The sequence below is a fragment of the Oryzias latipes genome, chromosome 17 (assembly GCF_002234675.1).
Source record: "Oryzias latipes chromosome 17, ASM223467v1".
Lineage (NCBI taxonomy): Eukaryota > Metazoa > Chordata > Actinopteri > Beloniformes > Adrianichthyidae > Oryzias > Oryzias latipes.
The window spans coordinates 30,274,005-30,288,750 of NC_019875.2; the positions used below are offsets into that span (position 1 = coordinate 30,274,005).

At 46.8% G+C, this 14,746-nt stretch overlaps 1 protein-coding gene across 1 annotated transcript; it reads right to left on the reverse strand.

The window, feature by feature from the left end:
• Positions 1-330: 330 nt before the first annotated feature.
• mfsd14a (major facilitator superfamily domain containing 14A) lies at positions 331-14,583 on the reverse strand. Its single transcript, XM_023964765.1, has 12 exons — positions 14,347-14,583; positions 11,137-11,232; positions 9,509-9,571; positions 8,029-8,156; positions 7,733-7,847; positions 7,441-7,659; positions 6,708-6,821; positions 4,659-4,730; positions 3,656-3,768; positions 2,713-2,810; positions 2,429-2,586; positions 331-2,346 (listed from the first exon to the last, which is right to left on the reverse strand). Exons 1-12 carry the CDS (start codon positions 14,428-14,430, stop codon positions 2,134-2,136), a joined length of 1,473 nt encoding a protein of 490 aa, XP_023820533.1. The 5' UTR covers positions 14,431-14,583; the 3' UTR covers positions 331-2,133.
• Between the last annotated feature and the right edge of the window lie 163 nt (positions 14,584-14,746).

Sequence of the window (14,746 nt, forward strand, 5' to 3'; positions counted from 1 at the left end):
ATTTCTGAGTATTTCTTCATTTAAAAAAATGGACGGGGGGGGGGGGGGGGGGGGGCAGGACCTCCCTGATCTGAAACGGGAAAGGGGGCGGGGTTGCTCAGCTTTAATGGTCCCGCCCACAACTCAGAGGTGAAGTTCTGATCAGCTCCTGCCGCTCTGCAGAAACTATGTTCTAGGAAAATGACAGGTTTAGATTTTGGCAGCAAAAAAAAAAGGTCTTCTTAATTCAAAACCACCGGGGATGCTGGGAAAATAGATCAGAAGATGATCGGAGTGGAACTTAAAAAAAACATCTTTAGATAAAAAACGCAGAAAAAAAAGAGACAAACATAAAGCGTACAATAAACCTTTAATAAATAGTTTATCATTAGTTTCCCGTATGTACAGAATAACCACCATGACCATTTTCATTTCTTGGCTAATTTTAGGCACACAGAGAGAGGGGGGGGGGGGTGTCAGGCCACAAACCACCATGTACTGAAAGAGCGATCTGCAACCGACCAATGAAAAGCTCACAACAGCGGCGGCCGTCTGAGCCCTATTTACAGGTGCTGCAGGTACAGGTGACTGCTCTGAAGCCCGGGGGGGCGGGGCCAAACAGTCCCCTCAGGTCTGCTGGACACCAGCGATGCTGTGGAGGCGGGCTCTGAGGGGGGGGAGCGTTTCCGTAGGTCCGGCTCCACCTTGGGGGGGAGGGGTTTGAAATGCTTGTTGTCAAATGAAGATTCACAGAAACAAAAGATAAAAAAAAAAGAAACTGTTTGATCCTCCAAAGAAATGATATGACTCCACCATGGGGGGGGGGGGTTAGACCCCACAAGAACTGCTTTGGCACAAATGTCTGATCATTCAGAGTGGGTCTCCAGGGTTACAGGTGATGCTGGACCCCCCCCGAAACGTTTGCTGTTACAAAATGCTTTCCATCCAGAACTCGGTTCTCATACTTTTTAAAGCCCAAGTCCACTATAGTGGTGGTGGTGGTGGTGGGGGGGTCTTTAAGTTACTACCTCACTGTGACTGGGGGGCAAACATGGAAAGCGTTGATGCTTCCTTCAGCATCTCGTTTAGCATAAGGAGGCCACGCCCACCAGTGCAGCATCACCTCCACAGAGGAGCCCCACTGGTTCTGGACTCGGTCAGGGTTTACTGGTGGTGGTGGTGGTGGGGGGGGTCGCTCTTTGCTTTGTGGGGAAACTGCCGACAGAAGAGTGCGAAGAACACAACCCCCCCCCCCCAGAGGGGGGCAGAGTCACCATTTATTGTGAAAGGTTTCAATTAGAGCAGGAGCTAGCAGACAGAAGCGCTCGTTTGGCTGCCCCCCCCCCCCCCCCCCCCCTCGACTAAATGCCAGTTTGTGACGTGGCATGTTTTCCCGCAGCAGGACGGCCGGCGTTCTCCTGAACCCAACGATAGACTCGGCGGTCTTCTGATATGGAAGCTCCAGAGTAAAGCGGTTCAGAGGTCATGGGACTCAGCCGAACCCCCACGGTGGTTAACGGCACGGGGGTGGGGGCTTCGGAGGACGTAAAAGCGTCAGAGCTCCGATGGGAGCGATAGCGTGGGGTTCCAGAGCCTATCAGACCGCGGTCGTCATTCGGGTTCATTTTTATTTGAAGTCACTTGAAGGCAACATCTGTTTGTGGAGTAAAAACACAACGGCGCTTCGGTTTGAACAGATACAACGCAAACCCACTAGAAACCTACAGATTGGCAAGTAAACATTGAAAACAGTTCAGCAAAGAACCTGGTCTCCGGTCGGGGATTTGGGCCCCCCCCCTGATCTGCAGAGGAGCTCCGCTGACCCCCACAGGACCACTCCCCTCTGGGAGCTGCAGACCATCATCATCATCATCATCAGGGGAACTCCGGCTCTTTCTGAACCAAGAGCGACACGGAGCCGTGATCAGGTCCTCTGTAATGTGGGGGGGGTTACTCTGTAACAGCGGCACCCCCCCCCACAGGAGCCGCTCCAGAAGCCCGGCGTGGGGAAAGGAGGACCCCCCCTCTTGTGCTGTGGACACAGATCTGAAGCGTTTCAGTCCCGTCTGTGCCCGAGATGCGTCCGTGTGGTTCAAAGTGTGGAGGGGGGCCTTTGGGGGGGGTGGAATGGGGTCGCTGCCCCCTCGGCTGGGGCTATACACTGCTGTCCTCCAGCAGCGGCTCCTTGCCCTCCGCCCCGCTCCCCTGGGGGCTGTGGGAGTGGCTCTGTGCCCCGTTGCTGTGCTTCTTGTAGGCCCCCGGCCTCACGCCGGGCCCCGTGTGCTCGGGGATGAACAGCGCCACCAGCAGGGACAGCAGCACCGAACAGGCGCCGAAGAGGAAGGGGGGGCCCGGAATGATGGAGCTCTGGAGAGGAGGAATCGGAGGCTGTTAGGGTGCGTGAGGAGACACGCGTGGGGGGGGGGGGTGGGTGGGTGTTGAAGCTCACCTCGTCTGTGGGGTTCGCCATGTTGACTTTGGCGCCTTTCCCGGAGCCGTCCGTGTCGTTCAGCTCCACGTGGAAAAGGTAGAAGACAAAGCCGTAAAGAGCCGGCCCCAAACCGTTACAGAGCCCCCGGATTCCTGTGATCATCCCCTGGACAACACCTGGATGGCGCAGGTAGCACAGCATGGTTACCATGGTTACAGACAGAGCTGCAGATCGTCTGACGCGGCTCTAAAACAGACGGCAAAGCCGCTCAACTTTCAGAACCTTAACGCCGACCGGCTCACCTTGCTGGTCGGGGTCGGCGCTTCGGGAAACGATGGCGCTGATGGCGGGGAAGGTGATGCTGGACATGGCTGCCACGGCGCCTGCTGCCCACATCATCCTGCGGGGAGAACAAACAGAATCAATCAGCCAGAGAAGGTTTCCATGTGAGGCCGGCGTAAGAAGCACAGAAGCTTTCTCCTCCAATTATCTAAGCTAAGATGTTTGACCTTCAGTTAGGAGACCAGGGACGGGTACCGTGTGAACCGGATCCCAACCGGTACTTTTGAAACGGTTCTGGTGCCTAAATGGCGCTCAAACTGCTGCTTCAAAAACGGAAGCAAAGACAAAAACAAAACAATAAAAACAGCCATGTTCTCCATAAACACTGAAGCAGAGCGCCTGAATGAGCCCAAGACGCTTCACTTCCTTCTTTCTGACAGCCTGCATCGCATCGCAGCGCCTCCGTTTCACCGCTCATCGCCACGACGACAACAGCCGCGTCACACAATCGCTCAAATGAAGAAAGGCGGCCGGGTGTGAACAAACGGCAAACAGCCATCATCACATCAGCACTCCTGGGAGAAACGTTTCAGAACAGAGACACGGATAGAAATGCACGGCGGGGGTCAAGTGATGGTCTGGGGCTGGGTTGCTCCTACAGGAGCTGCAAGTCAGCATCTTCCTCTCTGGAGGACCGACACAGAAGATGAAGCTCAGTTTGGAGTCTGCAGAAATGTTTTTGAGCGGCAGCCTGTAAAAACGCCTTCCTGTCAGGCGGCTGAAACATATTTTAGGGCTGTGCTTCCCTCTAGTGGCGGGTTGGTGGTAAAACACAAAGATCAAAGACACATTTGGAGGGTTTTTTTCCTCCAGTGATGCAAAAGCAAAATAAAAGTTTAATCATGAGGCAGGAGGTCCCGCTGAGGAGGGGAAAGGGAGCCGTCGGATTTGGGATGTACTCACCAGGGCTGGGAGCCGAAGCCGTACCAGGCTAACTGGAGGATCTGGAAGCCGAGGCCCAGCAGGATGGTGTTTTTATTCCCGATGGACCGCATCAGAATTCCCAACACAACCGTCTGAGGAGGACCACACAAAACTGTTTTCACAAGGTTCACGATTTAGCAGCCTCATCTCCGCTCGCCTCCTCAGGAATCCGGGCAGCACCTCCTTCAGAAACACGCTAAAGTCTCAAACGGGCGTCTAGAGCTGTCTGAGCTTTTGGGATGAACTGGAGGAGTCACGTGACTGAAACATAAGCACTGAGAATCTTGAAAGGCGAATGAGCGGAGAACACGGAGAACACAGAGCTGCGTCTGACGCTCCATCATTCTGCAAACACGGAAACAGGGAAGCTAAACATCAGTGAGATACACATTTCAGCAGAAGATCCAACGTTGGCTGTGCAGCGGCGTCTCGTTATCTCACAGTTCACCTCTCGCCGTTTGGCGGTATTGCTTTTCTACCTACAGCCCAGTGGCCTGCGTCCTGATTGGCTATGGACCACTGTCAATCAATCTCCTCCCTGCTGCAGACTATGTTCCTTTTGCTAAATCCACATAAATATTTGATCGCCATCACATCTTTGTTTATGTTAATCCTGGACTTATTCGTCTATGGAAGTTTGAACTTTGGCTTCATAAACAAGTGAGAAGAGTGGATCATGTAGTTTTACCGCCTTAAAAACATCCAGAATCTGATTTTGCTGATTTTAAGACCTTAACCCTGCAATAAACGAGGGAATCCTCTACTTCTTATTTACAAGTTTAGCTTTTTAGGTGGATTGAAATCAGAGAAAGAACTTTTTACAACAGAAACAGACAAATCCACCCTGATGGCCACACCATGCAGCTACTGAAGCATGATGGGAATGTGGACCTGCGCGGTGGGGGGAACCAGGTTCCCCGTGGTGCCGACACCACAGCAGAAAGGACGACTGGAGAAAGAGCGGTGTCGGGGAAAACTCTACCTGAGCCAGAATGGACAGGATCCCCACGACTGCAATGAAGGCCGCCACTGTTTCTGAGGTGAAGCCGATGACCTGGAGAGAGAGGGGGGGGGGGCATGCTTACGTTACCCGCGCTGTAGAAACACATCCACATGACCCAGAAACACGCTAAAGCCACGGATGTGGAAGCTGCCCTGTTCTTCACCATCTGCCTCTTGATTCATTTATCTTCTTTAACATGAAGCCAGAAAAATCCAAACATTCAAACTGGCAGTAACTGAATGAATGTGATGGTTAAATGGAGGGCAGCTCGTCATCTCCAAGTCCTCCGCTGATTCCTGAGGAGTTCCTTCAGCTTTTCCACCTGAGCTTGAGCGGCTCTTTGACCCCTGTGCTGTCCTAGGCACTCTAACATTGGGACTGGGGTCAGCTACCAAACCAAACAAGTTTTCAATGTTTGTGTCTGAGGTTAGTACAAATGAAATACTAGAAAATTTCAAAATAAAAGATCCAAAGATTGGAATGACATTGATATGCCATTAATTAAAAACACAGTTGAGTTCATTGTTGAACCACTAACTCATATATTTAACATGTCTTTTAGGGAGGGCATTTTCCCAAATAACATGAAAACAGCAAAAATTATTACAATTTTTAAAAATGGAGATCGCCATATATTTACAAACTACAGACCAATTTTACTATTATCTCAATTCTCCAAGATATTAGAAAAACTATTTGTTAAAAGAATGAATAATTTCATTGGAAAGTTTAATTGATTGCATGAGGATCAATATGGTTTTAGGGCTGGCAGATCTACTTCAATGGCTATAATGCAGCTGGTTGATCATAATTCTTCCTCCATAGAGAAGAAGAAATTTACGGTAGGCCTTTTTGTTGATCTTCAAAAAGCGTTTGATACATTAAATCCCACTATGTTACTTAGTAGGCTACAGAAATATGGTTTTAGAGGAATAGCGTATTCCTGGTTAGAAAGTTATCTTGCTAACAGATGTCAGTATGTTTATTTTAATAACGAAACATCTGATGTGTCCTGTAACATGTGGAGTACCCCAGGGGTCCCTATTGGGTCCTATATTACTTATTTTGTACATAAATGACCTTTGTAAAGTTTCTGATTTGTTAAATTGTGTTTTATATGTTGACGACACTACTTTGTATCTATCAGGAGATAATCTGGAAAAGCTTCTTTCAGACATAAAATAAGAATTATCCATAATCAAACAATGGTTTGATTCAAACAAACTGTCTTTAAATAAAAATAAAACCAAGTACATTATTTTTGGATATAGAAAACTGGAAAACATCTCTGAGTTAAAAATTGAGGATGTTGTTCTTGAAAGAGTAATAAATAAATAACATTTCTTGGAATCATTTTGAATCATACATTATCATGGAAACCACACATAACGCATGTTCTCTCTAAATTGTCCAAATCATTAGCCATCCTACATAAAGTCAAGTATTTTTTAAACACAGCTACATTATATATTCTATATTGTTCCCTCATAAGTCCTTATTTGACCTATTGTTAAGAAATCTGGGGGCATAGTTACAAGTCAAACACAAAACCTAGTTTTATTCTGCAAAAAAAAGCTGTTAGAATTGTAAATCACTCTTCATACAATCAATCCACAAAACAAATATTTCCTAAATTAAAGGCACTTACATTTTTGGATTTAGTTGATCTTAGAACTGGAATTTTTATGTTTAAAGTTAAAAAACAATGTGTACCTGCCAAAATACTGAGTTTGATTGAAATAAAAGTTGATAATTATGACATTCGGGGTAAATATGTTTAAAAACAAAGTGGTCAGAACTAATGCATTAAGGAATAGTATTTTTGTTCAGGGGGTCAACATGTGGAATTTATTATCAGACGAACTGAAGAATGCAAACTCCATACTTAAATTTAAAATCTATCAAAAATACCATCTGGACTGAGAGACTCTGGTGGTTGTGAGATAAAGAACCGGTCTAAAGGTTACAGATGACTCATTCTTCAGACAAACACCGGGACCACCGAGGCTGAAGGTTTCCAGAGCTCACCTGTTTCAGGTAGAGGAAGAAGCTGGAGTACTGGCCGGCCTCAGGGAGGTAGGAGAGAAACACTGTGATGCAGATGAGGAGCACCGTGGAGTCCTGGCCCACCTTCCGCAGAGACTGAACAGAAAACACAACGGCTCCCCTCAGTACGGCGGCAAACACGTTAGAACCGCGCAGACCGAGGCTGGGCTCTGGAGAGGAGAACCCCGTCCAGGTTCAGAACTGGAACCAGTACTCTGACTGATGTCAGCGCTAAGCTCTCCAAAACTGAAGCAGGAATATTTGTGACGTCACCAAGTCAAGTATCCACAGGTTTACAACAGCTTGTGACATCATCCAGCCAATCACAATCAAGAAATGACACACGGTTCTTAGAAAGTGCTGGGGGCCGCAGATGATTGACTTTACCACAGGAGCCTTTGGACACGCCTGCCTCAGGTCTTTGAGCATTCATGTGATCAAAGCGGATCAGCGGCTCCTCATTTCAGCTCTGCAGCGACACGCAACACGTTACTGAGGAAAGTGCTGCATGTCTGCGCATTAACTGCATAAACGATGGAAGAGTTACGGACGCAGACAGAACGTAAACACAGGAACTGAAGCTCTGGGTTCCATCTTTTCTGTCTAAGTTTTGCCATGAACTCTGTCATTAAAGGTTTCCATGGAGTTCAATGCACACGTCTTGAAGTAATCACATCACAAAGTTGTGTGGACGAACTGGGAAACCATCACCCACTGCAAAGGGGTCCGCCTGTTCCCATGATATGGGCGCCCCCCATGACGCCGGCCTCATTTTTTCTGGCAGCGACTCGGGGACGGCAACCAGGATGAAGCAGATGTCCAGCAGGGCGATGGCGGTGGCCAAAATCACGACTAAGGTGTCGCCGTAGGCCACAGACAGGTAAGCGCCGATGGCTGGACTGGTAACCAGGCTGGCTGCAAAGGTGGCCGACACCTGCGGGAGAAGCAGGACGTCAGCAGTGGAAGAACATCAAGGTGATGTGAAGGAGAGGCAGAAATGTTCTCACCAAACCGTACGCCGTGCTCCTCTCGTGCTCCTGCGTGATGTCAGCCACATACGCAAAGATCACCGAGAAGGTAACGGCGAAAACTCCAGACATGGAGATGACGGCAAAGTACCACCTACAGGAGACGACAGCTTTAGCTTCCACCCTTAAAAGACCACCTTCACATTTCAGACGAAGACTTTCACAGTCCGTGCTGAAAAGGCGTCAGTGCAGGGACCGCAGAGCAGCACGCCGTTCTGTCTGCATGCACAGAACGGCGCTTTACTTCCAGGTGACGTTCCAGCGTTTGCTCTCACCATGGGCTGATCTTCATCAGTGGAATGGGTGCACATGTGAAGAAGACTGTTAGCAGCAGGAAGGACTTGCGTCCCCAAACATCGGACAGCGCTCCGATCAGAGGAGCGCTGAGAAATGAAAGAAGGCCCTGGAAAGAAGAACCAAAACAGACAGACGGGCTGATGAGCGGACAGCTGAGTTAACCATCAACCCTAAAGACACGGAAGGAGAAAACCAGCCCATAAACATAGGAACAAAGGTCATGGATGCTCTGCCAGTTCTCACTGAAGCAATGCTATAGTTACAGGTAATAACCATCTAGTTTCCCATTTAAAAACATGTGACCTCAGTTCATCTTCATCCTTTGGAACAGCGGTGCCTGACCCCCCGGCTGACGGCCAGGCCGGTACCGGTCCGTGGGACGGTTAGTACCGCACTACAGAAAACAAAAAACCTGATCTACACCTTTTCTGTTTTATTTCTAATCTGATTCTGAGGGAAGTTTTATTTTGAAAAACTACTGGATTCTCCACATCCAGCTCATTCTGGACTCGGGTCGAGTCGCTTGGTCACGTGTGAAAAATCCATCCAAGCGGCAACACAGCTAGCACAGTTAGCAAAAAACAAACGCGTTTGAAACGTTTACTTCTGGTAGAAAACAGGAAAGAGAAGAAGAGCCTTCCACTTCAAAATAAAAGCTGCATTTAACAAACAAAAACCAGAAGTCTTCCCTCTGAAGTGGATTTATTGTGACAGGTGTTCCCACAGACCATGATAACAGAATATTCATCAACCGACTGTTTAATGTTACAAGGTTGCTGCTAATAAAGTTATTCAGACAATACATTCTCCTGTCACCCCTTAAAGATTGGGCAAGGCGGAAGTTGGCGTCTGATTTTGTAGCTTCCGCTGTGAGTGTGGGTTAAGAAAAGCTAAATCACATTCCTACGTGAAACATTTACCCTCAAAGGTCAAGAGAAACTGGAAGCTTCGAAAAAAACAGACGCCAACTTCAGCCTTTACAGTGAAAATACTGCCTGAAAAAGGAAGGGGGGCTGCTGCTTTTTAGCACGAGTGCTCGTAACAGGGCTGGACACGTGCAGTCCCACGTGCACGCTCCTCTGGCAGCTGGGAGAAAGAAACCAACCGATTCAGGCTAAAGCTTCCAAACCTGCAGAGACTCTTCTGCTGTTTTTAGAGGAGGAAACAGAAGAGGGAGCAGAGCGCTCGGAAAACGCCCGCCGGGTTTGACTTTCTGCCTCCTCTGTGGGGCATCAGGACGCAGAAAAAGGTTTCTGATGTTCCTGAAGGATCATTCCAGAATGAAAAGTAACTAGAGGAAGAGCCATGACCAACTTGTAAGGTGAAAAACAAATGACCTCATATTACAGCCATGTGAACACGAGCACGGATGAAATCTTCTTGTTTTCAGGCGTGCAGCTGTGCTGCTGCGTGGGTCACCTGGACACGGTCACACAGGTGTGTTCGTCTGGCTCTTACCTTCACCCCATGGATAAGGCCATTCATCAGGAAGGTGTGTTGGGGGAATGTCGAGCGTAGTACCTGGAAAGCAAAGTCAGACGAGACAAATGGATTCACAAATACTGCCGGAAACTGCAAACACAGGATCATTTCCTTCAGTTTCAGCGGAACAACAAACAAATGACCAAAAACTGGGGAGAAAGCTGAAGATGACACTTTAGCAATGACAGGAGTGAGGCCCAGATGTGGCTGCAGCTCCGTCATATTTAGTTAGCAGCTATGGCAGCACTTTCAAAGAGTTCAATCATTTCTCCGCCTCACTCCCTGATCTGCAGCCACATCCTTTCTGATCTCACTCAGCGTCTTTGCCGCCGCCGCACTTCCTTGATGAAGGCGGCTCTGTACAGACGCTTCCTTTATGCGTCTGAAGCACCGGCAGCATCGCAGCCGTCCCGCGCTGAAGTTCGGTTTGGAGCAGACACCGTTTGGCATTTAAACCAAAGCTACATTAACCCACAGCTTGAGGATCAATGGAAGACCTGCATGCGTCCACGCTAGAACCCAACTAACAAACTGATCTAAAGTCCCTTCAGAAACCAGTTTCAAACCTTTTCCTGGTTACAAAATGATGGCGGTTTGACACACTGAGCTTTCCTTCCTGTGAATGCATTCCATGAAAACCTCTTTACTCAGCTGACAGGAATGTCTACATTTCCTTTTACACGCCGTTCATTTGCATTGCTCCGTCTTTCTCTTTATTTGATCCTGTTGAAATGGGGGATTCCTCCTGGGATAAGTGAAGTTTTCTGATCAAACGGAGAAACAACACTCAGGATTTCAAAAGCAGTGGTATCAGACCAAAAACTGAACGTGCTGAACATCAACAGGTTCTCGCCACGCCGTTAGCCACATCCAGGACGGCTGGAGGTCCTGATGCTGAGCCACAGCAGCTTGTTTTTGTTCCTCCGTTACCCAGAAGACCCAGACGCTGAATCTGCCTGTAAGCAGCTCTGCTCATCTTCAGCACCGAGTCGCTGATTCACTTCATGTCTGAAAGGTTTGGTCACTTTTGGAGGCAGAAAACCAGGATGTTATTGTCCCTGTCATTTAAAAATGAGGTCTTTTGGCAAACAACTTCAAGCCATCTGCTCTGTAGGGACCATGAATAATCACCTCATCTCAAGCTGTTTTTAGGCGGATGTGTTGAAGAACACAAAAGCTCAGAGAAACTTGTACATTTCGGTCAGTTTTCAATCTTTTTAATGCGTTTTAATAAACTAACTTGATTGAAGTCAAACGTGTTCATTTTGAGAACCGAACTAAACCTTTTAAAGGTTTGTTCACAAAAATGTTTGTGTTGTGGATCAGAGGGGCAGACAAGCAATAATCGGGTGTTTGACCCCCCCCATCAGTGAACGGACGAGAAACGCCACACTGGTTCACTCGTCTCTGAACTGTGCCCCCCCCCCGCTGATAAGGTTTTCAAACAAACCCCTGGGGCTCAAACACAATGTTTGAGGCCCCACAGGTTCATTGCTCCCTGGATAAACATGTGAAAAGACGGAAACTCTGCGTTGTAGCAGCTGAGTCCGGTCAGGAGAACATAGACGCCATGCAGACCTCTGACAGAAGAAGAGCAGGCTTACCGCGAGCATCGGGGTGGTGAGGAGACCCCAGGCAAAAAATTCCAGGAAGATGACCACCACAGCATGGTAGACGCTGGGCTCGCCGATTCCCTGAGGCTGGGCGGAGCCAAAGATGCAAAAAAGAAATAAATAAAAGAGAAACTTTCAGGAATATTTAAAGCATTTGTTCATGGAAACATAACCTTAACATGAAAAATATATGATCTTCAGAAGGACCTTTATAATGAATACAACGCCCCTCATGACATGTGTAGTTTAAATGTAAAAAACTGTTAATTCAGTTTTGTTTTCATACTAAATCTGGGATGCAAAAGGTTTAGATATGTCAATAACAATGCTGTAATCTGGGACACTGTCCAGTTCTAGAAGCTCAATCCAGCTTTTCATAAAAAGGTTTGAAGCCACCGGGGACTAGGCCTGCACACTCAATTACAAATGTATCCTTATCGCGATATCAAGCTGTGCATATCACAAAAGACGGTGAAAATTGTGATAAAAGGTTACCTTAAGTGTGCTAAAACAATCTCATGGGAGCTGGAAGTATTTAACGGATCAAATAAATCCATTTATGCATTTGATCAATCGGAAGGAGCCTCCTATGCAGACGAAGGTCAGTTGGAGAGTAATTTCACTTACTGGTCCTCTTTGAATTCAACTGTTGCTTTTTTGGTTGTTTTGCCATTTCTTCATGTATCACAAGTTATTTCATCATTGCAATATTGATCATAATACCGCAAATCATGAGTTTTCTTCATATTCTGCAGCCCTACTGTGGACAGTACTTCTGTAACTCTAATAAATAAAATACATTTAAAGCACAAAACCAAAGAACAATATGTCAGAAATTATGTATTTTCTGTCATGAAACATCCTTCCTGCATGCAGACGTTTGATTGCCGCTTTAAGCTCTTAGACTTTATACTGTCAAAGCATTTAGTTCACTGAATTTACACCGATTCAACTTTATAGAGGTTCTGTCAGCAGCCCGAATAGGAGGGATCAGTTTAATCCAGGGGGCGCTAACCGCCGTGCGGCTCTTTCCTCCCTGTGCTGCAGCTCTCTGTGTTTAACCATCATGTTCTCAGGTGTCGTGGTGCCTTTAACACCAACAGGTAGAGCGAGCGGGCAGGAGGAGGACAGCCGTGTGAAAGCGCGGAGGGGGCGTGTCTCCATCTGTGAACGCCGACCAGAGTCTGTTATGGGATGGAAAGTTTTTCTGGAAAGACGGTCAGTGGTGATCCCGTAGGGGACACATGAACGCCCCCCCCCCCCCCCCCCCCCCCCAAAAAAAAAAAAAGAACTCTATTCTCAAATAGTGGCGCCCCACATTTTCTTTTCCCTAGGGGGGGCCTTGCAAAAAATAATTGAGAAGCACTGCCCTAGGCTAAAACCTAAAACCACCCAAAGGGCGCCCCGACTATCCTGTCACCTTGCTGCTACGATGACCGTATGAGCTGTCTGTGTAGAACACGCTGGAAGGGGGGGGGGGTGCACACAGGGGAAAACAACGAACAGGTAGAGAGGTGGGGGCGGGGCTTAGACTCACTGCTTATGATTCCAGACAAACTAACAGCTGCTTCCTAATAAAAAATAGTTGTCATCCATAAAATTGAAATAATTTATTGGGTTTACTGGATTTAAAGAAAAATAAATAAATAGAAAGGAGTCTGCATCAAAGTGAATCTGTTTCCATCATCTCCTTCATCTTAACTCTGGTGTCTGACAGACAGAAAAGTCTATTCAAGGTTGTGGAAAATGGACAAAAGATCAAAGGAAACATCACGCTCATAAATAATGCAAATAATTAAGATGAATAAATAAATATGCTGATAAAATTTTGAATCAATACAAGTATTGCCAAATGAACTATTACGACATATCAGCAAAAACATTTTTTCTAACACATCTAGTGTTTTGGCTCCCTGTGCTTTCAACTCAGAGGGACGCTGATCCAAATGACTCTTTGAGAGGTTCAGGTTAGTATTTAACCACACAATGTACAGACAAGTCCACACATTCATACAGTTCATGTTTTTTTTCTGCTTTTAGTTGTTGTTACTTTGAATTTCGTAAATTACAGTTTCACACAATTTAATTTTGAAAATCGTATTTCTTAATCCCAATCTGACAGGCTGAGGAAGTTTAATTACACCCTCTGATACTACAATACTACTACGGTACTTCTGAAATGGTTTGGAAAAGGAAAGAAATATCCCACAAATAAAAAACAAAAGTTCCATTTTTATCCTGGGGAAAGATTGAGAAAAGCTGTTTTAAATTGTATTTCTTTCTGTACTAATGTGTGCATAACTGCTGAATGTTTTTATTACTTCTGTCTGACATGTTTACATATTTGAACCTTAAACAGGAGTGTGTGCTCCAAACCTTCTAAGAATACAGAGTCAATTCCAAGAGTTTCTGCGAACAACAGGCATCAGAAAGACTTTAACTCATATTTACTCCTCAATGGATGCTGAAACCATCATAGAAATAGTCCAGGTCAAGAAAAAAACTCCCGCATTTCCTCCCTGACCCTTGACCTTTGGCGTGACCCTGAAAGAGTATCATGATGCGGGAAGGCCGCAGGGATCCGGGAGGAAACCGTAAACAAACAGAAATCTCTCAGATCCATGTTGACTGTCACGCTTTAATAAACCACACACAAATATCAACATTTAACGTTAAAACCACGCCAACTTCATACATTTTAATTTTAAGCGCTTTTCTTATGATCTGAGTATAATTATTGATATTTACCTAAAAAAACGAGACGCTCATTGTTTTTGTGAAAACAGCACAAACAAACAAGCCCAACATTAGCTAATAATTAGCTTATCCTGACCTAGCAGGCTCGTGGCTGAAAGATACGGTCACGCAGTCGCAATATAATCCCTTAGATTACATTTGAACGTAAATCCGGTGAAATAATGTTGAAGGTGTCAGAAACGGGGGCCACATGGCCTTCTTTAGGGGGGGCTGGCGTGTCCGTGGGCCAGCTCGCGCCGCCTGAGCTGACGTGTTAGCTAACGCAGGCCGCTAAATGCTAACCCCCCCGCGCCCCCACCCGACCAGCCTTAATTTAACGGTTCCAGCATTACCGGACAGACACCATCGAAGCCCGCGTTCCCCCGTATGGTTGACGGAGACACCAGCGTCCTCCCTCACCGCTCCTCGCCGAGCTAACGACGGTAAATAAATATTTTAACTCACACTTCCTCCATCTTTTATAATTATTTTTTTTGCCAGAAGAATGCTGCGGTTCAGCCGCTTCTTCTTCTTCTTCTCCCCCGTCATTGTTAACTGATGTCCATTCTCGGTGTCAAACGATCATCGCTGCGCCTGAAAAAAAGCGAATTATTCTGCAGTTTTCGGCTTCATTCCAGCTCAGCTACAAACAGCTATAGCTAACGATGATCCTCCCCGAATCACTTCTTCCTGAACCAAACATTTGCCCCGCCCCTCCGCGGGGATCCGGCCCAACCATTGGCTCAAAACGTGGATGGCTCGAGTTCCCCGTTTTGATTGGAGGGCATCATGCAGTACGTCACAGAAAGGAAATGTCCGTATATGGAAGGTGGCAGTATTTGTAAGGAAACGAAACCAGGCAGAA